At 38.3% G+C, this 24,505-nt stretch overlaps 1 protein-coding gene across 2 annotated transcripts in view; it reads right to left on the bottom strand.

Annotated features, from left to right (window-relative positions):
- The window catches only part of LOC136030937 (asparagine--tRNA ligase, cytoplasmic-like), a 124,618-nt gene that overhangs the window by 22,909 nt on the left and 77,204 nt on the right, over positions 1–24,505 (bottom strand). For both annotated transcript variants that reach the window (XM_065710046.1, XM_065710047.1), the window contains one exon: positions 23,400–23,531. In XM_065710046.1, coding sequence (XP_065566118.1) covers positions 23,400–23,531 — 132 coding nt within the window. The remainder of the gene's footprint in view (positions 1–23,399; positions 23,532–24,505) is intronic.

The following is a 24,505-nucleotide window of genomic DNA, read 5'->3' as shown; positions in this document are numbered from 1 at the left end:
AACTTAGTACCCTCAGCCGTCGCTTCGATATTGCTGATATGCCCATTTAACAACTAGCAAGGACACAATATGTTTTGATTGTTTTCGACATTCCTCTCCAAAGCTTGGGAAAGTTATGTCGTCCCCATAGACATATCTATTTGACCTTGAGACTGTTTTGAACAAGATGACCCTTTAAAAAATTTGATCGAGTGTGTCTGGAGAGGGCAGATAAAAAGGGGCTGGCAGCCAATTTAAAACGTCCCCCTCAACATGTACTGAAAGCTTCAGCTTAATACCCTCATTCGTTCTTACGATACTGCAGATCCAACTTTTTGATAAGCTGGATGCAAATAGTGCCTTTTGATTTAGTTTAAGATACCACCCAACATTCTCTAAAGTTTCACCTTAGTACCCTTGGCCTTTTCGGGTGGACCAGGAATCAAAACTATCCCCTTTTCCTAAGGATAGATCCTACATACAAACAATGGATAAATTGCATAGTTTACAGGCCCTGGGGCTGTGGGGGGATGACATCCCTGGAGGCATAGTTATCGGACCTTTAGACTCGTTTGAACAAAACAAAAATAAAAAAAAAATTCGACCGTTGTTGAATGGAGGGGACACACAAAAAGGGTAAAAAGGGCGGGGGCTGTTTACCTTCCAGTCTATCTTCAAAATCCCTCAAAGAAAGTTTCAACCTAATGTCATCAGTCTTTCATCAGATGTTCCTGATATTCCCTTTCAGGAAAAAAGTGTTTTGATTATTTTTGGCATCCCTCTGAACACTTCCTTAAAGTTTCACCTTAACACTCTCAGCTTTTTTGAAGATCCAGGATCAAACATGCTCTCTATTTTGACGGGCAGTGGAACTTTCGATTTCAAATAGAATGAATCCTTCCCGAAGTTTATACGACCTCGCTTTTCCATAGAAACCTTACATGTCGACAATGAGAATGTTGCCCGTAGGCATGATTATTTGACCTTTCTATAATTTTTGACAAACTGACGACAGTCTCGAAATTTTGGTCGTATGCATTTTGTGTAAAATAGCGAGTGGGGGGGGGGGACTGGTTGCCACGCCATTGCTTTAGATTCTTAAAAAGTAACAAAAAACTTTCGATTTTCCAATCGAATGAGCCTTCTCTAAAGTTTATACGACCATCCTCTCCATAGAAACCACATATTTTAACAATGGACAAAATGGGTAACTTACAACCCTTTCCCTGGGGGGGGGGATGTGTGTCAACCCCAGACGCATAGCTTTTTCGACTTTGGACTATTTTGAACAAAATGGCAATCTCAAATTTTTTATCAGACTTGTTTGGGGAAAAGGGCATGAAGGGGGGGGGGAGAGGGATTAGTTACCCTTCGATCACTTTTGACTCTTATAAAAAAGGCACTAGAACTTTCAATTTGCGATCGAATGAGCACCCTACAAAGTTTATACGATCACCCCTTCCACATGAAGTGGCTGTGAAAAAAAATTATACATATTGTAGCCTTACGGCTCTTTAATATACCAACGCCATAGCATTGCCTCTGAAAAATCCTGTACTTAAGAAAGGGTAAACTGCACAATGCATAATCGGTCCCATGGGGGCAGTGGGGAGTATTGCATGCATGGAGGCATCTAAAAGGGCGTGAGGAGCTGGTTGCCCTCCGATAGCTCTTTAACATCCCCTGAAATGTTAAACTTAATACCCACAGCCGTTCCTTGGATATTGCTGATACGCCCTTTTGACAACAAGCGTGCACGTATTATGTTTACTTTTATTGTGTTCGGGGGTACTTAAAAGCTGTGGAGGGTACTGTCATCCCCATAGGCAAGGTTATTTGAACTTTAGACTATTTTGACCAAGATATCTATTTTCGAGTTATGATCGAATGTTTTGGAGGAACAGCCACTAAAAAGGACATGAGATGGGGCTGGCTACCCTCCAACCACTTTTAAACATCCCCCCAAGATGTCATAAAAGTTTCAACCGAATACACTCAGCTGTTCTTAAAATATTGCATAGTGTCATTTTTGATAAACTGGATGCATATAGTGCCTTTTGATTTCGTATAACATACCACACAAAATTCACTTTAATAACCTTAACCTTTTCGGATACACCCAGAATCAAACATTTCCCCTTTCCTGTTCTAACAACCCTTATTCCAGGGACAGTGGGGGTTTTACCGACCCCTGAGTTTTAGCTATTTGACTTTTGAATTATTTTGAACAATATGGCATTCTTAAAATTTGGATCGTATGCAATTGGAAAAAAAAGGGCGTGAAGGGAGCGGGATAGGCTTGTTACCGTCCAACTTTTGACTCTACAAAATGGCACTAGAACTTTCAATTTCAAATTGAATGAGCCCCCTCCAAAGTTTATACAACCCCTTCCGTAAAAACCTTGTATATTAATAATGGACAACTAACATAACTTACAGCTCCTCCTCCCGGAGCTGGAGGAGGCAGGTTGTCAACCCACGTTGCGTAGTTCCAAAATAGCTATCTAACAAGAGCTAAGAACTCATATGGCACTCGTGACGAGGTCGAAAGAGCCAAGAGCTCATATGGCATGAGCTCTAGCAAAATTCTAAGAATCAATAGGTTAATTTAAAAGGAAAATCAGAGCCTTAATGCCGGTCGGGATTTAAAATAAGAGCTCTGAGACACGAGGTCCTTCTAAATATCAAAATTCATAAAGATCCGATCACCCACTCGAAAGTTAAAATTACTTGATTTTTTCTAATTTTTCCTCTACCTTCAGCCCCCCCAGATGTTCGAATCAGGGAAAACGACTTTATCAAGTCAATTTGTGAAGGTCCTGAAACGCCAACCAATTTTCATCGTCCAAGCACGTCCTGAAGCACCGAACTCGCGAAGGCACAGGACCCCCCCTAACTCCCCCAGAGAGAGTGGATACAGTCCAATTACGTCAAACACGTATCTATGACACTTGCTTATTCTACCCACCAAGTTTCATCCCGATCTCTTCACTCTAAGCGTTTTCCAAGATTTCTGGTTTTCCCCTCCAACTCCCCCCAATGTCACCAGAACTAGTCGGGATTTAAAATGAGAGCTCTGAGACATGGGTTCCTTCTAAATATCAAATTTAAAAATACCACACGAACGGTCACCCATTCTTAAGTTAACAATACCTCATTTTTTCTAATTTTTCCGAATTAAAACCCCCTCCAACTCCACAAAGAGAGCGGATTCAGTCTGATTATGTCAATCACGTATCTAGGACTTGTGCATATTCTTCCCACCAAGTTTCATCCTGATCTCTCCACTCTATGCGTTTTCCAAGATTTCCAGTTCCCCCACTCCCCTCAATGACACCAGATCCGGTCAGGATTTAAAATGAGAGATCTGAGTTACGAGGTCCTTCTAAACAATAAATTTCATTAATATCTGATCACTCCTTCGTAAGTTACAGTTACCTCATTTTTCCTAATTTTTAACAATTAACCCTCCCCCAACTCCCCCAATGAGAACGAATCCGTTCCAGTTATGTCAATCGCGTATCTAGGAATTGTGCCTATTTTTCCCACCAAGGTTAATCCCGATCCCTCCACTCTGAGCGTTTTACAAGATTTTAGGTTCCCCCTCCAACTCCCCTTAATGTCACCGGATCCGGTCAGGATTTAAAATAAGAGCTCTGAGACACGATATCCTTCTAAATCTCAAATTTCATTAAGATCCGATCAGCCGTTCCCAAGTTAAAAATACCTCAATTTTTCTAGTTTTTTCGAATTAACACCCCCAAAGAGAGCGGATTCAGTCCGGTTATGTCAATCACGTATCTAGGACTTCTGCTTATTCTTCCCACCAAGTTTCATCCTGATCTCTCCACTCTAAGCGTTTTCCAAGATTTCAGTCTCCCCCCCCAAATCCCCCTAATGACACTGGATCCGGTCAGGATTTAAAATAAGAGATCTGAGTTACGAGGTCCTTCTAAATATGAAACTTCATTAAGATCTGATCACTCCTTCGTATGTTAAAATACCTAATTTTTTCTAATTGTTCAGAATTAACGCTCCCCCAAACTCCTCTAAAGAGAGCGAATCCGTTCCGGTTATGTCAATTACAAATCTAGGACTTGTGCTTATTTTTTCCACCAAGTTTCATCCCGATCCCTCCACTCTAAGCGTTTTCCAAGATTTTAGGTTCCCCCCTCCAACTCCCCCTAATGTCACCGGATCCGGTCGGGATTTAAAACGAGAGCTCTGAGACACGATATCCTTCTAAATATCAAATTTCATTAAGATCCGATCACCCGTTCGTAAGTTAAAAATGCCTCATTGTTTCTAATTTTTCCAAATTAACTGTCCCCCCACTCCCCCCAGATGATAGAATCGGGGAAATGACCATTTCTTATTTAATCTGGACTGGTCCCTGACATGCCTGCCAAATTTCATCGCCCTAGCTTATCTGGAAGTGCCTAAACTAGCAAAACCGGGACCAACAGACCGACAGAATTTGCGATCGTTATATGCCACTTGGTATTTACCAAGTGCCATAAAAATTATGATCGGATGCATTTAGGGAAAAAGAGTGTGAGGGGGAGGGGGTAGTATATTAATAAATTGAAGCCTTATGGCTCTTTACTATAGCGTTGCCTCTGATTACGACATTTACCGGTATTTGTCGGATCTGAACAAAAGTTGACGGAAAGTAAGACAGATTGTCCTAATCAATTTTTTTTTCATACCGGGGTTTCATCCCAACTCTTCGTAAGAGGAACAAGGGGATTCCTAAATTCATTTGACCAGAACAACAACCAAAAGGGTTGATCGGACATTTGGTGTGCTATTTACTATTATAAGATAAGATAATAGTAAAATGTAATATTGTATGTGTGTTTCGTGATGAATAAATCTTATCTTATCTTATTTCTACTTTTTTAAGTCACAACCCAACTCAACCTCTACGGGGGGGGGGAAGAAGGGTAAGTATCTTCTTGTGGTCAAAATATCTCTAATAAGCGGTCATCGGATCACAATCAACGTTAGTCATAAGTAAAAGTCCAAGATCAGTTCTACTATTGTAGGAGAGGAAGAAGAAAGGTAGTGGGGGGTTCTAAATTCTTGTCGTAATACATCAATATGACGGGACGCTAGATCCCAAGCAAACACAATGAGAGGTAAGAGCTAAACTTACAGTAATGCCTATTTATGATCTTAACCAGGTCTGTGGAAAAGAAGAGACATATTAACGTCTTTTTCCATCAGCTTATTTATAGGCAGGCTGGCAGAATTCATTCAATAAAGATGATCCAACACAAAGGTTACAACCTGTCCGTGCTCAATTGGACCTCAGTGAGGGATTAGAGATTAAAATTATCTTTCACATCCATAAGATAGACTTAGTATATCTTAACTAAATGGCAGATATGACCTTTGTTGGGCCCTTGCAGGGTTCGAGTCCAATCTGATAGACCAAGGCCATATATATATATGGGGGGGGGGGAGGGAGCTACCAGGTTTGGACCCCCCCCCCCCAAAAGAAAAAAATGTTCGACTCGTAAAAACATAACAAAATGTCCAATAACAAATTTTTGGCACGTTTTTCAAAGTTTTGTAGTTGTTGTAACACCCCTCCGGAACAAAAATCCTGGATACACTCTTGCGACAGATGTTGCCACTTGCGTCACCCTGGAAGTGGGACCCTTAAATCGCAGTTGCTAGAATACATTACAGGACTTTGACACTGAGGGTCAAGAATTTGTATTGCAAGACTAAGTTTTCTGGTTGATTTGACCAGGTAGGGTTTTCAGAAAGTTATTTCATAAACCTTCCAACTAATTCACAAATAGCCCTAATAGGTTCGCATTTGTACAGGTGGCTCACTATGTCCATGTAAACATATTTAAAAAACATATCTGACGCTTATTATTATATCAGTGACAAAAGTGCAAGTTTCCCTAGACCTAGATGGGCCTTAAAAAAGTAACTACTATTACTGGGAAAAACAAAAAAATTGCACTTGTAATTTTTTAAAAAACTTAATAAGTTAAAAAAAAAGGAAGAAAGAATTAGTTTGCCCCGAACAATAAACTTATCAAAAAGTTTAACTTGGGCAAGTCATGCTTAAATTTAGGAAACGCCGTTAAACACGGGGCGCCGTGTGGTTCCTGAACCAATTTCAAAATCAATTCTTGATCCATCGTTGCATATTGTTTCTACGATGCCTTTCTTATTCATTACAATACTTTATTTTTAAAGATGCTCAATTCTTCAAGAACTTAGCTTCAACTTTCAGAAATGTGGAAGCACTAAATCATACCGAAGTTACAACAACACGATTTATTAATTTGACAAAACCAGTATCGTGGCTGAATTCCTTATTTGAAGTAGATCCAAGATATCAAACACACAGGGAATATTTAATTAACTATAAGCACAAAATAATAAACTTATCCAAAATGCCACTTCCCCTATCAATAGTACTGCCAATAATATTTATACTCTGATTTCAAGATTCAACACTAGTCTCATAAAGAACTATTTTGAGCATCTTTTAAATGGGAACGGAAAAAAAGTGGTCAACCTTTCCAATTTTACAAGTCAGTGCCAGATTCTTGACAAAAACATAGAAATAAACATTCGAACATGGTAGTATCTGTAGAGACTTCATGCAAGCTTACACAACCAAAACCAAATAGAGGCTGTCATAATTTCATCTTCTTCCAATTTTTACAAAAGACAAATGATCATCATTCAAAAAATCGTTTTTACGGTCTATCATCTGTAGTTGATCAAAGCATACTTTCTTCCTTGTACATTTAGAACAATTTTACCTTCTTGATCTTACCATTCTTTCATTCTTTGCTGCTGTCAGAAGGACAATCAATCATCTGGAAAAATAACTAAGAGACTTTTCCATTCCCTTAGTTGCAGCAAAAATATAATAAAATTATCTGTCAATGAGTCGGTGAAGCATCATAATCACAAAAGAAATAGTTGGAATTTGAGTTTTTTAGAGCTTCGTTTGAGGTTTCTGCGTTCCATCAGTCACAATCGACAAGGCAAATAACGATCGAAAAAATTTGGTGTCTATGCCTCCTGATCTACTCCTGATTACTTATCATATTCCTTTAAATTATTTAACCTTTAAATAAATTTTTGCTGACCAAAAAACGAAGTTTTTAACTCTATTCCGACGGGCTGCTGATATTAAAAAATCAGGCACACCCCGACGCGTCTACTACTTGGCGCGAAGTTCGCCATGTGTAACACAAAGAGGCGCTGAGTGGGGGAACTGTGCACGTGGTAGAACAAGTAACGCTACGAGATATGGACTGAGTGTTGGAAAGTTGACAATTTTACGCTTGTGCCCAAAACAGAAGAGAGTCTAATGTACTACCACATAAACATCTCTCTATCGATCGGATTTGACTCTTGTCAGAACCGTCCTTTGGGCATAAAAACTTCGGAATCATCAATTGAAATCTATGATCAAAATCATCGGTTGTAAAGCATATTTTCTAGTAGTACTTTAATCTCTTTCGCTCTCTCTATTTACCAGTCATTATGCAGTCTGTCTTTTTCGACGTCAAATAAAATTTTATGAATGAACTTAGGACCTTTTCTTCGGCTTCCAATTTGCTATTCAAGCGTTAAAACCCTTTAAGGCGTACCTTCTACGCTGACGAAGTTCAAGACAATTTTCTTAGTAAGTTGAAATACTTTAAATTTAAGATTTGTGGAGCTACTTCTTTTACTCCTGCACGGCCCCACAAAAACTTCCCATTGTCTTCCTGTCTGCTAGTTTTTAAAGCTTTTCGTATTACTTGCGTTGTTCTGACAACATAGGTCCCCTTTCACATTGACGCGTTGAATTCTATACTCAGGTACGCAGGGCTGCCACATGTACAAGTGGAAGAAATAGGGACTTAGAGACCTCTTTTTAGTTGAAAAGGGGCCATTCTGGACGCAAAATGGACCCCAAAACCGAGTTTTCAGAAACGGTTTGAAAGAAAAAGCAGTAACGCAACGGCAAATGACACTTGACTAAAAAAACATTGGAATGATAAATTGCAGACAACCCTCCATGATCAGAGGCTAAGTAATAATTAAGAAACAGACCACCTGAGAATCATCATGTCATCGGAGGAGTCTCTTTTTCTTTTTTTTTTCTGAGCGCTTTACTTTCGAATACAAAAATCAGATACAAAAATATAATTTTAGGTTATGGTAACTAGAACACGAAACCTATTTGTTTCCATTTTTTTTTGTACTGCCTTCCGCTAGAACAGAGATGTGACCAGTAACTGTTTCTTTGACTCTAACTGCTACTCGGGGTTTTAAAGAGTAATGGCTACCTTTTTTTGTTCAGCACGCATCGAGCATCTATCATTGCCTGCGCTGGCTGTATCTCGAACATGTCCTTCATATTCAATGTCTTTTCTTAGACGGTTATAAGCTTCCTTCAGCAGCTCGTCTGTGGCCTGTTCCTTGGAACCAAACGCTTCTTTTTTTTCTTTGAGAGATTTTTTGAGTCTACACTGTCTGTCTTTTCAAAGAGGTTTCAGTGAGCTGCTGCTATCTCAGCCGTTCTTTTGCCTCAAATCCAGCCTCTCTCTCAGGTTCTTCTTTCAAGGCTTTTTCCTGCTGTAGGTACAAATCCTAGCTCTTTCTAGTAGATTGGGTCAGTTTTAACAAGTTTCTGGTGCTAGGAACACTTTGCACACACCCTCCAAATCCATCCAACCCATCTATCACAAACAGTTTTCTATTCAAAGTTCTCTCATTCACTGAAGCTCTTTCTTCACTGAGAATTCACTCTGAGAGAAAGACACCCCGCTCAATGCTAGCAGACACATGTGAAATGGTCTAAGAATTTTTTATGACTTCAGGAAAGCTTGGATATTATTCTCCTTGGATCACGTTATTCCACTTGTCGTCAATCCTTCCTGGCTCCAGTGGAAGTCCGGATAACTGGACTAGCTAAAACTCGTCGACTAACACGTCCTTTTGCGTCACGATGGGTAACTACCTGGCAACATTGTTCTACATCTGGTGTCCATTTACTACATCTGTACTCCTCTATATCAAGGCTTCCACATGCTCGATTAGTTTGGAATTTTTCATGCATAGGGTTCCTTTTTGCCCAATGGCTTACGAGTGAAATTGCAAACTAATCAGGGACGAAAGTTGGCTTGAACCGCCTCTGGGTTCCCTATCCCTCTCGCCCAAACCCATTGCAAAAAACAGAAAAAAAGCTATTTCTTTAGCTATTTATAAAGAAAAAAAAACTATCTCTGCACATGCTATGGGAAGGGGACAGGGATCCCCTAATATAGCTCCAAGCAGGCACGCAAGCAGAATTTTTTTTTGGTCGGGGGAAATAGCAAAAGTGATTTTGGGGAAGAGTGGCCATTTAAAAGAATTAAATGATTTAACACAGCAGAAACTCGCTTTGAAACTTCATCGTGATTCAGAAAATTTAATTCTTTCAACAGCTGCGAAAATTCTCCGCCAAGCATTTGCTTAAGGACATATCTTGCGACAGCAGAATAATGCTTCTGAACACCCTGCATGAACAAGCGCTTTGGAAGCTCATCAACTGACTCGAGAGAGTCGAGAATCTCGTCATTCACAATTGTCTGCAGCTGTGGCACAAAGTTCTTTTCATCTTTGAAGGGCAGAAGAGTTAGCTTATCCCTAAGTTCTTCGTTTTTTTCGAGTTTTAAAACTCGTCCAGACAATTCAAGACCGAGAGATTCAGCTCCACATAGAGTTCATGCTACTCTTCAGGTTTAAACGTTTTCGGTGAAACGTGCGAAGAGGTTAACACCATCAGCAACGAGCTGATACTTGGCTTTCACAGTCGGTTGTTTGACCAGCCAGATGATCCCTTTGTAAGTACTTGATTTCATAAGACCCGGGTTTTTCTTGGGAATATAGAAAAAGAAGTACTCAAACAGAGCTGGAATCTGTTCCCTTAGTCTTGAAGCGGCAGGTCCTATTGTTTACCATCTGGTGGGTACGTGTTTCAAAAAGAAAGACTTAAGAACGCCAGTTTTCTTTTGAATCTTCCTGTAGTCTTCTTGTCTAGCCAGCCAGTCACTAAAAAAGTAGTAAACTTTGATGATCACATCGGAACAGTTGTCGCCTATTTCTTGCAAAGCCTTCCAAAAGCATTTTGTACCAAATGGAACTTCCAGCTACCAATATTAAGCAAACTTTGGCTCCCTGTCAATTCACGTTTTTCACTGTCAATCTGTCGGAAAAGTTTTATGTTCACGTTCAGACCGTCACCACTTAACGCTAGTAGTTTAGAGATAGATAAACCATTCTCATCGATCTTTCTGACTGTTTCTGACTTGAAGTCTACAGCTGCGGCATGTTCAATAAACACAGTTTTTAGATGTGTATCTACCACTAGTTTCATCTTTCTGGACCAGAATCAAAACCTACTTTGAAGATCTTTATTACTGCCTGAATTTGTAGTTTCGTCAAACTCGACAACATAATAACTGTTGCAACTTCATCAAGGGTCATCTTCCAGAAATGGGGTCCAAAAGCTTCGGTTAAAAAATAAGCAAACTTAGTTCGCAATGTATCTCCGAATTTTTTTCAAATACATCTGTTATTCCGTCTGCAGATTTTCCATAATGGCCACTCAATCATCTTCAGGGCCAACGTAATTTCTGCAACTGTCTTTCACACCGCACTATATAAGCACCTAGGCGCATGGACAGTTTTGCCGGTTCGCCGCTCTCAATGGAAGATGCCGCCAAGAGACGAAGCTGATTCGGCTTTAGCTTTATGATAACATTCTTCTTATGTTCAGCAGTTCTGGTGTGCTGCAGTAAAGCGTAGGAGCCCTTATGGCAGAATAGCGATGTATTGCAGATAGAACAGTAGAAAGAGAACAGATCTCCTGGAACGGCTCTACCGCACTCTTTCATTTGGTGTCCCGTCGCATCTTTTTCTTCCAACCAAGTCCCCTTGAATATGCACTTTCCTATTCTTATTCAAACTGAAATTTCAAGCCCTAAACCTTAGAAAAAGAAAAGAAGTTAGTAAAAAAATATATAGGCTATTACCAGAAATGAATTAAAATGCTAGGAAGTAGTCTAATAATTCGAGAAACGTATGTAAGCTAAAAATCGAAAAAAACCTACTTTTAACACCGTCTCCTTCGTATTTTGTATTTGTAGCCATTCTCTTATTTTTTTTTCTCTGTACGTAACAAAGTGACAACCAGAAAAGAGTTTTCTAAGTAATTAAAAAAGCCACCCAAACCCTGCCGCCTCCTAGTCTATTGACTCCAGACATAAAAGGGGTCACTCATTTTCGTTACAAGTCTGGCTGCTCTGTTCAGACAGCAACGCTGTAGCCGATGTAACAACAAGTTCTGTCTTTCTTAGAAAACCAAAAACATGTACCAAGAACATCTCAATTGAAACAAAAGTACTGAAAACCGTATATTCAAGGGCATTGTCAGCCTTCAGGATACGGAGCTTTAAACCAAAGCAAGGAAAGGGACTTCAGAGACCTTTATCAATTTGAGGGACCAATAGGGACCTTCACTCGATTTTAGGGACTTTGCGGCAGCCCTAACTACGCAACTGGCTCACCCTTGCGATGGCTCAACACAGAACCTAAGCAGCAAAATATAACACTATACAAGAATCAAGGCAAGCTCTGTTTTTGCATTATGTTGGCTTGTTGACATCAAAGTTATGTTACTTGAATTACTTATAGAGGAGGTTAATAGCGATGAAGACCGCACTGTCTTTCCATGACAGACACACACACTTAGAAACAATAGGGAAAATTTTCTCAAGACAGAGGAATACAATTCAGTGAATATCTTTTTAAAACATTTTTAGTTTTAAAGTTCGCATGTAATGTAAGTTTTTTTATACATATATTTGTGTTGGTGTTGTGCAGAGGACGGCCCTTGGACATAGGGCCGAAATATTCACTGAATTGAATTCTACTGTCTTGAGAAAATTTTTCTATTGTTTCTAAGTGTGTTTGTTTGATAGCTGAGGTTTGTAGGAAAGATTGGCAAACTTAGTGCAAGCGTGATCAAGACTCTACCTTAAAAACTCCCTAATTACCAAAATAAAAGCAAAGCTAATAATGCACGTGAACTAGTGTGTGATATTATTGTTAAGGCATTCGGCAAAAGTATGACTGATAAGATCAAATCCAAAATTAATGAATTCTTTAATTTCCAGTTTCTTCTTAGCTGCATGTTTTTTGCTTAATTGATGAGCGCTCAATTTTTTTTACTGATCTCTCGAAAAATCAAATGCGTGCTTCCATTTTGTTCACCAATCAGCCAAAATTAGGTCATCTGTTTGTTCGACTACCAGAACTATTGAATTCCTGGTTAAACTGAAAATTTACCCTTGTAAGCTAAAATTAATTTAAATGAAAATCATATTGTTGAAAGAATATTCTATTTAACAAAAATAAGAGAAGAAACAGCGAAAGAAATACGGTAAGTACAAAATATGCAGTGCACAAATCTGAAAGACTTCTACACAACACAAGTGCAACTCGATCTCAGCACAAACACACCGACACATCAATGTGAAAGAGGCTTAAAGATCCCTACCAGGACTTGAGTTCGGTCAGATTTTAACCCTTTGGTGGCATCTTGAAGAGTATGGGATACATTTCCAGCTAAGGTACGGGGCTGTTATTCTTCTGGCACCTTCAAACGCCTAGTGGTTCAAGTTTTAGAGGTTAAGTTAAATCTATATAGTTTATGGTGATTGGTAGTTATATTTCTTATCAGTATCTTTCTTTCACATAGCTTGGTTGTATATTTAACATGAATATTTCTTCTTCTTTTTTATGTGTGTGAAGATTAATTTTTTGAAAGTAATTCTATTTAATTTTTGAGTCAGATATAAAAGCGTGGTATTATAATATTTCTATTTTTGAAATGGTTATGAGAGGGTAATGTCACCTTTCTTTCTCTCATTTGGGCTTTATTGCCGGGTCTGTGGAGTTCGCTATTTGCTAATTTGAGTTGACAAATGGTGATAAATAGTACCAGGTTTTTCTTTTTCTTTCTTATTGTTTGATTCATTTTTATTTTTCTTCCCTCTTTCCCTGTTTTCAGTGAACTAATGAGCCCACTGAGGTGTGTGTCTTTTTTCGTGTCTTTTGTTGATGTACACATATTGCTAATACACGAACTTGAACTTGACTTACTACAAAGATTTGAGCTTATGCAATCTCACTTAACTTACTACTTGAAAATTCGTTCGTTGATTACTCATATTTTGCACAACTTGAAGTAATTTGCCAAGAATACCTTTTCTGTGGAACATCAAGCTTATTTTTAGCACGTGTACATTACTGAAACCGCAGTAACAAAACGATGAATAACAGTTCGAATAGGGATAAATCCTTTTAGCACAGAGAAAAAAATATATACTGGATATTTCAATCACATATACAGATATTACTTCTGCTGATGACGACAACTGTATATGTGATCATAATATCCAATATATTTTTTTCACTGTCTGTTTAAAGGATTTATACCAATTCGATGTGTTTATTGTCGTTATTGAAAGAAAGTGTGGTCTTCAGAATTACCTAGGAGCACAAGCCCATGTCTGTTCAGTCTTTCAATTGCTATATATCAATTAAACAAAGTATAGCATCATTTTTTTATTTCTTTCATTTTAATTCTGATTTTGAGAAGTTTTCCTATTTTCTACAAAGACTTTATTTTTATTTATTTTCCAAACGGAAAAATTGCCAGGCTTTTCTGTTGACTCAGCACAGATAAAGCATAGAGAAACAGAGGTAATACTTAAAAAGAAACGACTAAAAATTTTTTTGCTCTTTTACTGGCTTGAAACTTCGCATACATTTTAGAAACCAATTTAAAGACGGGGTTATTTGTCTCTCCAGAATAAGTGATAACGTCATTGGCTTACAGAAATACACAACAGATCTAAACCACTGAAATTAAGTAAACTTTTGGACGCGCTCATCATCAAAAATGGCATAGGTTTCATTAAATTTCTTTATTCAGATAACTTACATAACTAGTGTCCCTTAACACTTGAAGGACCCCTTGTAGATCACTGATGACGGATTCAAGGATTTTTGACGACGACAAAAATTCGTGCCACTGTCATGTGCTCATTATCAAGGATGGCATAAGTTTCATTAAATTTCTTTAATCAGATAACTTACATAACTGGTGTCCCTTAACACTTGAAGGACCCCTTATAGATCACTGATGACGGATTCAAGGATTTTCGACGACGACAAAAATTCGTGCCACTGTCATGTGCTCATTATCAAGGATGGCATAGGTTTCATTAAATTTCTTTAATCAGATAACTTACATAACTGGTGTCCCTTAACACTTGAAGGGCCCTTGTAGACAACTGATGACGGATTCAAGGATTTTTGACAACGACAAAAATTCGTGCCACTGTCATGTGCTCATTATCAAGGATGGCATAGGTTTCATTAAATTTCTTTAATCAGATAACTTACATAACTGGTGTCCCTTAACACTTGAAGGGCCCCTTGTAGACAACTGATGACGGATTCAAGGATTTTTGACGACGACAAAAATTCGTGCCACTGTCATGTGCTCATTATCAAGGATGGCATAAGTTTCATTAAATTTCTTTAGTCAGATAACTTACATAACTAGTGTTCCTTAACATTTGAAGCGCATCCGTGGTACCAATGCTAAAATCGCTATTTTACTCGCTTTCTAAGACAGGCAACTGCAAATTTCCCGTCAATAGTTCCAGATCCAACAAATGGATTGGCTATCTCTAGGTTATACTAGGTTATTCCTAGAATATCGCCCAAATTTGCATTCTGGATTTTTGGCCCTATTTCTGCTGAAACTGAAGTTTTGCGGCAAAAAATGGTAAAAACGGTATTTCTCCGTGGCGCGATCTATTTCCTTACTTAAAAACTGGAATAAGTAATTTCGTTTCAAATCAGCTCTCTTCCGATATTCTTCGACCACTAATTACAAACGGTCACCCCTAGGGTAAAAAGAAAAAAAATCTTCCTTGTCTGCATTTTTGTTATTTTTTTAAGAGTCAGACGAAAATTGGGGAGGGGGGGGGGCTCAAACCACCTTATGCCTCCCCCCTTGATACGGTCTTGTCAACAAACAGTTTCTTCAAAAATTGAATTTCAAAATTTCGGCTATTATGGGCTTTTCTTTACAATGTTGCCACCACTACTGCCATGATTAACTATGATTGCATGAAAACATGAATCCATGAACAAGTTGCTAAAAACCCTGCTTTACAGAGGAGAGAAGAAAAACCATTGTAGCCAGTGCCTTATTTACTAAGCCATTTACACTACTTGTGCATCTTGCAAAATCTCATTGTGAATGGGCCATAGATAATACTCTGAGAAAACCTTTTCAAGAAGTATGTCCTCAAAATCTCATTGTGAATGAGCCATTAGCAACACTCTTGAGAAAACCTTTTCAAGAAGTATGTCCTCAAAATCTCATTGTGAATGAGCCATTAGCAACACTCTTGAGAAAACCTTTTCAAGAAGTATGTCCTCAAAATCTCATTGTGAATGAGCCATTAGCAACACTCTTGAGAAAACCTTTTCAAGAAGTATGTCCTCAAAATCTCATTGTGAATGAGCCATTAGCAACACTCTTGAGAAAACCTTTTCAAGAAGTATGTCCTCAAAATCTCATTGTGAATGAGCCATTCGCAACACTCTTGAGAAAACCTTTTCAAGAAGTATGTCCTCAAAATCTCATTGTGAATGAGCCATTAGCAACACTCTTGAGAAAACCTTTTCAAGAAGTATGTCCTCAAAATCTCATTGTGAATGAGCCATTAGCAACACTCTTGAGAAAACCTTTTCAAGAAGTATGTCCTCAAAATCTCATTGTGAATGAGCCATTAGCAACACTCTTGAGAAAACCTTTTCAAGAAGTATGTCCTCAAAATCTCATTGTGAATGAGCCATTAGCAACACTCTTGAGAAAATCTTTTCAAGAAGTATGTCCCCAAAATCTCATTGTGAATGAGCCATTAGCAACACTCTTGAGAAAACCTTTTCAAGAAGTATGTCCTCAAAATCTCATTGTGAATGAGCCATTAGCAACACTCTTGAGAAAACCTTTTCAAGCTAGATCCCTCAAAAACAAAAGGAACCAGTCAAGGTAATGATGAAGAAAGACAAATCTCGTAAGGTATAAGTGGGACGGTAAACTGATCCTTCAGTATTTGGGTGACCTTTGAAATCAAGCGGGTATCAGAAGCGACCATAAATTTACAAGGTAAACTGAAGGAGAAGAGCTAGAAATGAAGTTCATTAGTCTATTAGATTCTATTACATTGGAAGCGCTTGGAAAATTTTCATATGGTGAAAAAAAGCGTTAGCTATTTATGAGAAGTCAGACAATTATGGAACAGGACTTGAGTCCTATTTCAGGGTATCAAGCGAAAGGGTATTCGCAAAAAAAGTAAATCATGATGTAAAACGAATCAAAATCAGCAAGTTTTGAATTCATGCTGAAAGTATACCACAAACTGGTTTACTAATTTAGAATATGAGCGACGTGAAGTTCACGTCGTGAACATCCGAAAACGCCAAGCAGTTTCTGAGTGCCTCATCGATTATGTTGACGAGGGCGGTGTTAAAGACCGGAGGCCCTCGAGATATGAATATGCCTCCTTATTAGCATGCATCGTAGAAGCCGCTTTTCTTTGATGTGACACTAAGCCGCTTGAAATCTTGAGGACAGAATGGAACCTGTTAAAGGAAGTAAGTCACATAATCAAATTAATATTCCGCTAAAGAAGGGAATAACATATTTTGCATTGCTTTGCTCCTTTTTTTTCAGTAAAGCTTCGGTTTGAGATAAAGCCGTGAAAACAAGAGCTAAGAGCTCATATGGCACTTGTGACGAGGCGAGAAGAGCTAAGAGCCAAGAGATCATATGGTATGAGCTCTAACAAAATTCTATGAATCAATAGATTGATTTAAAAAGGAAAATAAGAGGCTTAATGCCGGTCAAGATTTAAAATAAGAGCTCTGAGTCACAAAGTCCTTCTAAATATCAAAATTCATTAAGATCCGATCACCCACTCGTAAGTCATAAATACCTAATTTTTTCTAATTTTCCCTCTCCCTTTTGCCCCCCAGATGGTCAAATCTGGGAAAACGACTTTATCAAGTCAAATTGTGCAACTCCCTGACATGCTTACCAATTTTCATCTAGCAATTTCAATCTTCAATTTCCTAGCACGTCCAGAAGCACCGAACTTGCCAAATCACTGAACCCCTCCCCCCAACTCCCCCAAAGAGAGCGAATCCAGTACGATTCTGTCAATCACGTATCAAGGACATTTGTTTATTCTATCCACCAAGCTTCATCCCGATTCCTACACTCCAAGTGTTTTTCCAAGATTTCCCCCTCCAAATCCCAAAATGTCAAAAGATCTGGTTGGGATTTGAAATAAGAGCTCTGAGACATGAATTCCTTCTAAAAATCAAATTTCATTACGATCCGATCATCTATTCGTAAGATATAAATACTCCAATTTTCATGTTTTCCAAGAATTCCGGTTCCCCCGTCCAACTCCCCCGAATGTCACAGGATCTGGTCGGAATTTGAAATTAGAACTTTAACGCACAAGATCCTTCTAAATATCAAATTTCATTAAGATCTGGTCACCCTTTCGTAAGTTACAAATACCTCAATTTTCAAAATTACCCCCCCCCCCCAATTCCACCAAAGAGAGCAGATCTGGTCCAGTTATGTCAGTCACGTATCTTAGACAGCTTTCTATTCTTCCCATCCAGTTTCATCCTGATCTCACCGCTTTAAGTATTTTCTAAGATTTCCGGCCCCCCCCAACTGCCCCCCCCCCAATTACGCTTGATCCGGTTGAGATTTAAAATAAGATATCGGAGTTACGAGGTCCTTCTAAATATGAAGTTTCATGAAGATCCGATCACTCCTTCGTAAGTTAAAAATACGTCATTTTTCTTATTTTTCAGAATTACCCCCCCCCTCGCAATTGAGCGGATCCGTTCCAATTATGTAAATCACGTATGCAAGACTTCTGCTTATTTTTCCAACCAAGTTTCATCCCAATCCCTCCAATCTATGCGTTTCCCATCATTTTAGGTTTCCCCACCCCAAACTTCCCCCAATGTCACCAGATCCGGTCAGGATTTAAAATAAGAACTTTGAGACACAATATCCTTCTAAAAATCAAATTTCATGGAGATCCAATCACCCGTTCGTAAGTTAAAAATACCTAATTTTTTCTAAATTTTCAGAATTAACCCCCCCCCCCCAACTACCCCAAAGAGAGCGGATGCGTTCTGGTTATGTCAATCATGTATCTAGGACTCGTGTTTTTTTTCCACCAAGTTTCATCCCGATTCCTCCACTCTAAGTGTTTTCCAATTTGTAGGTTTCTCCCTACCAACCCCCCCCCCCCACATGTCACCAGATCCGGTCGGGTTTAAAATAAGAGCTCTGAGCCACGATATCCTTCTAAATATCAAATTTCATTGAGATCCGATCACCCGTTCGTAAGTTAAAAATACCTCTTTTTTTTCAGATAACCCCCCCCCCAACTACCCAAAAGAGAGCGGATCCGTTCCGTTTATGTCAATCATCTATCTAGAGCTTGTCTTTATTTTTCCCACCATGTTTCATCCCGATCCCTCCACTCTAAGTGTTTTCCAAGTTTTAGGTTTCCCCCTCCCAACTCCCCGCCCCCATCACCAGATCCGGTCGGGATTTAAAATAAGAGCTCTAATACACGATATCCTTCTAAACATCAAATTTCATTGAGATCCGATCACCCGTTCGTAAGTTGAAAATACCTCATTTTTATAATTTTTAAGAATTACTCCCCCCCCCCAACTACCCAAAGAGATCAAATCAGTTCCGATTATGTCAATCATGTATCTGGGACTTGCGCTTATTTTTCCCATCGAGTTTCATCCCGATCCCTCCACTCTAAGTGTTTTCCAAGATTTTAGGTTTCCCCCCTCCAACTCCCCCCAATGTCATCAGACCCAGTCGGGATTTAAGATAAGAGCTCTGAGACACAATATCATTCCAAACATCAAATTTCATTAAGATCCAATCACCCACTCATAAGTTAAAAATACTTCATTTTTTCTATTTTTTCCGAATTAACCGCCCCCCCCCCCAGATGGTCAAATCGGGAAAACGACTATTTCTAATTTAATCTGGTCCGGTCCCTGATACGCTTGCCAAATTTCATCGTCCTAGCTTACCTGGAAGTGCCTAAAGTAGCAAAACCGGGACTTTAGGTTTTCCCCCTCCAACTCCCCCCAATGTCATCAGATCCGGTCGGGATTCCAAATAAGAGCTCTGAGACACAATATCATTCCAAACATCAAATTTCATTAAGATTCAATCACCCGCTGATAAGTTAAAAATACTTCATTTTTTCTATTTTTTGCGAATTAACCGGGCCCCACTCCCCCCCAGATGGTCAAATCGAGAAAACGACTATTTCTAATTTAATCTGGTCCGGTCCCTGATACGCTTGCCAAATTTCATCGTCCTAGCTTGCCTGGAAGTGCCTAAAGTAGCAAAACCGGGACCGACAGACCGACAGAATTGGCGACTGCTATATGTCACTTGGTTAATACCAAGTGCCATAACAAAAATCAACAGCAATATATGTTCAGATTACGAGCAATTATATTAAATATTTTACAAGTAAGATCATAGATTTAAAATGGTAAAAAGATAAGGAGATAAGTAATAAAATGTTGACTGCTAAAAAAAAGAAGAAGAAAAACGAAATAGAATGGAAGTGTTACAGAGAGCAGGGTAAGAGCCACAATACAAGTTGGTGACAAAGAAGAAAATACCATAAAGGAGTAGTAAAAAGGGGCCGAAATAACAGCCAGTGGCCACAGGCCAAAGGGTCCGGATGGTCAAAGCTCGGGCAGTAGAAGACACGGAGGAAACAGCCGAAATCACGGAGGCCAACAGAGTCAAGATGGACAGAGTCGGGGTAACAGAATAACTTGTACTTGTAGCAGGGTTGAGCCTTTCCCGCCTCACCTGGCATCTGAAATTCAAACGCTTCGTGGAAATCGATTTAACCGTAACCTCCCCAGACTCATTACCGTTTAGTTTGCAGAGTCACACCACTGATCCCAGCTTAAGCCAAAGGATAGGCGACAACAGGATTCGAATCCCCACTCCGAAGGACAGAGGTTTGCATGTGTCATCCACTCAACCAGGGTAATACGAATTTTATCTATAATCCGCCATACAACAAAAGAAGAATAGGTGGAGTAAACAAACCAAAAGAAACAAAAAACTTGATACAGACATATATACAAAACACAAAATCAAACAATCAGCAAACGACACTGTAGATGCACAATCAGAAAGACCACCTAGAGCTTTTACACGAGCAAGACCTTCCAGCTCGGGTAGCTGAATTAAAATATTGAGTAATTCATACTCATTTGCTAGGTAAGTATTTTGGGTGTAACATAATAAATAATTGACAAAGCAACTGCCAAATAAACATGAGACAAAGCTTTTCTATTTAGACAGAGCAGCAGTGAAGCCACTTCAACGTAACTTATCCTTAAACACATTATAACGCTGTCAACTATGATTGCTCGACTATTTTTGATATTGATTCCACGGTACTTCAGAGAATAGCTTGAACTTATAGCATGGCCGTCTAAGCAGACGAAATGCCAAAATGAAATGGGCCAACAGATTCTGAATGGCTGAAGCTAGGACATTACAGAAAGCAGAAAAAACAAGGGTAATTTTTAAGCAAAGGCTTCTCGTCTTCAATAATTACCAATTCGGTAAGCTGTCTCTACGAAGGTAAAGAGTAAAATAGAGGCGTGTTTCACAAAGCCAATTATAATTAATTGGGGTTAATTATTATTAAATTCAACCTAGATGGCTTGTACCTAAAAACTCTGCCCTTTACGTTACGCTTATAATAAGCAAAAGGTGCCATTAATCAAGCTTTTTTTATCCCCTAGTTTTTTGGGACGAAAGTAATAATAAATTATCATTACTGGCAATAAGCTTAAGGAACAAACAATATGTTTATTTGCTTCAATATCTAAACAGTAACCACAACTTAGGGATATTTTAAGCTTGAAACTTTTAGATAACAGAACGAATATGACATATGAAATTCTAGCCTCGAACGGATCCACCGTCAATTGGGATGACAAGAGGTACCAAGAAATGATTTATAAGAAATTGGAACTTCATTGGAGGGGTAAACAGTGAGATTTTGAATAGACTGGAATGAAGGAGGATTGTGAGCAGCAGTGTCAGCCTCGGGTGTCTTCGTTATGCCGTGGGTTGTTAGTAGTAGTAAAATGTATTGTGAAAATCAACTTCTACTAGCCTGGACATCCATTGAAACAATTCAAAACTCATACAAATCAGCAGTATCCATGCTAGCATGAACATAGCCTGAACATCCAAAAATACCAGCCTGAACATCCATTGAAACAATTCAAAATTCATACAAATCAGCAGTATCCATACTTTTTTTTGTGACAAAATATCTTATTTCTGGCTAGCATCTATTGACCTTTTTGAACCAAAGCTAGGATTATCGTTACTTACTCACTTCACCTTTAAACTCAGTGACATAAACGCATTTCACCAGCTTATATTCAAGTTGAAATATCTGCAAATACTCGAATCTCTTTATGTGTCCATACGGTCAGGTTGAAATACTCGAATCTCTTTCGGTGTCCACGCGGTCAAGGGTGGTCAAACTTTCCTTGTGTCAATTATTTATTTATTTGAGTTGCATGAACTTAATTGTGTTTGGCACCAGACGCCTCCTCAAATCATTTTATAGAAGGACTGTCATTTTCTCCCACGGTTATAAGCTCTTCGAAGTTCCATTACAGACAAAACAGGTCTGAAGGCCATACTGCCTACACATGATGAATAAAAACGAAGAAGGAAAATGTTCGAATTCGAGCAGTGATGATAAAAAACAATTTTATCTATAAGTTGAACAAGAATTGCGCAGAAACATGAAAAAATTTTTTTTAGTGGAGGGACTAGACATACAGTCCCATCTCAACTGTGCGCAAATCCCTACTATGAAGGAATTAGCGCTCATAGTGGCTTCATCATGTAAAGAAGAAATGAAAAGAAGAGGAATTAAAAGTAGATGGAATAGAAAAAATAGAATTGAAGGGAAATAAAAAAAGAAGAATAGAATAATAAAAGATAATTATAGAAACATAAAAAAGCAACAGAAGGAAAAAGTACAAGACGGAGAAGAAAAAATACAAGGAACGAGAAAGAAAAAGAAAGAAAAGAACGGGAAGGGAAGAAAGAAGTTTTCATTGCAATTCATCAAGTAAAACAATTTGTTGAAGAACAGCGTTTTCAGTTTTACTGTTAACCCCAATCAAACGATGAATTCCCTTGAAAACTGAACCACAAATATCAGAAAAAGGAAAAACATATCCAAGTGCTTTTACCACTTGGAAGGCAGTGCCATGTAAGAAATAATAATAATTAGAAAACGAAGAAACTGGATGATGCCTCCTGTTAACTTCTCTATTTCTCGACTAAAATAGAATAATTAGAAATTAGAAAAAATTCTAATTTGTCTTTCAAGTGGTACTATATTATTACTTTCTTCAGTAGTTCGAAAATTGAGTCAGTCTTTTTTTTTTAGATTTTAGCAGTGAAGGCGGTTTAGCGAAGGTCCTTGCAGAAAAATCTGCTTTATTTCGTGTTATTCGTTCACTGGTTAAAAATCATCCTCGTTGTTGTTTTGGCTTTCATTTCTTCATTTTCATCATTTTGTATTCATTTCATACAAAGTTAAATATTATAGAACATGGGCTCAATCAGCATTAGGGGAGAATTCGTGGTTTTATTCTTCCTTTAAAGTTACATTTAAACTAGGAACACTATGATAGTTAACAGCAACAACAAAGAATTTCGGGATCACCAAGCACCCGTGCGCAGGGAAGGGGATACATAACGCACTGCAATTTTAAGATGTTCCAATTTCTCCTATATGCTGTTTTCGTCTATTTGGGCACTTTCTTCAAAGCTGTGCCCCCCCCAGTCAAAACGTCCCATCATCCAAAACAAAATCTTAAGCACGTACTCTTTCTCAATCACAGTGAGCCCAAACTGACTTGGCTAGCTATGGTGGCACAACAATAGGAATAAAAAGAGGGGATCAGACTTCCCTTCACTTCAGAGAGGCGTATAAAACCCCCTTTGCACGTAAACATAATGCAAATTTCTTGTGAAGCTTTTAGAAAATACGTAATACAAAAAATAGAATAACAGTGAGGACATTTTCCATCGACTATCACTGAATAAAATGCTATCCACCCTCTTAGCAGAGGCAACTTTCCTCAACAAAGAAAAAAATAAAGGTACTCACGGACTCTGTAAGGCGTGGATCGTCGGAGCATTTCTGCATGTAAAATGATTTAATAGCGGCCGGAAACCGACATAGCATAATCGGTTCATTAATTTTGTCAGTCATTTGTCGTTCTGGGCCTTCAGGAATGTCCTATTATAAAAAAAACTCTTCAAGATAGAAAACAATTTTTTGTACATTTTTCTATTTTAAGATAAGATAAGATTCGTTTTTAAACAAACGGGCAAAGGCAAGCGCAGATATGTTATATATATATATATATATATATATATATATATATATATATATATATATATATATATATACATATATATATATATATATATATATATATGTTACTGTGAATATCCGAAATCTGGTTAATGTCGACATTCAGCGGTGATTGTCCGAAATTCCCTTTTCTCTGCTTGGATTCAATAAGCTTTGCGAATCAAATTTTTTAGTCTTATACAAGCTTTGAAAGTTAAAGTTAGGTTAAATTAGATTATAAATCTCAGAAATGGGTTAAAAAGCTAAACTAAATCAACCTAGCGTACCCTAAACTTACCCAACATAACCTAACCAGTCACCATCAAACCTTGCATAAAACTGAGAAAGTTGACTGGCAATGCTGACTAAATTCAAGGAAAAAAAAAATGTATTTTGGACATTCACCGGTGAATGTCGACATTCATCAATTTCGGATATTCACGATAACATGTACACTCAAATCAATACTATAACACTCACCAGCCAATATACAAAACAAACATCAAACATTATACACTTCCAAAAGCGTTATCACTAAAATGCCGAATAGAATAAGGTGGATAAACAACACAAGATGTTTCTTGGTATTAGAAGCTGAATAAATCATTAAGGTATATATTCAGTCTGAAACTAATGGTGTATTAGAGTCTGATACGGTATGTTTATTTAACGACTTCAGCTGTAGCTGCAACCTATCAAAAAGTGTTGATAAACAAAAATATCAAGTGGTTAACTGTTGCTCTACAAAACCACTTCAAACAAAAGTTATAGTTAGAACATATATTTAGACTTAATAACTATCCCTCGTTCAGACTACCAGTCCGGTAAGTACGACCACCCGATCTGCTGATCGTGGT

The sequence above is a fragment of the Artemia franciscana genome, chromosome 9 (genome assembly GCF_032884065.1).
Source record: "Artemia franciscana chromosome 9, ASM3288406v1, whole genome shotgun sequence".
NCBI lineage: Eukaryota > Metazoa > Arthropoda > Branchiopoda > Anostraca > Artemiidae > Artemia > Artemia franciscana.
The sequence above is the reverse complement of the archived record's forward strand: the minus strand, read 5'-3'. Positions and strand labels throughout refer to the sequence as shown.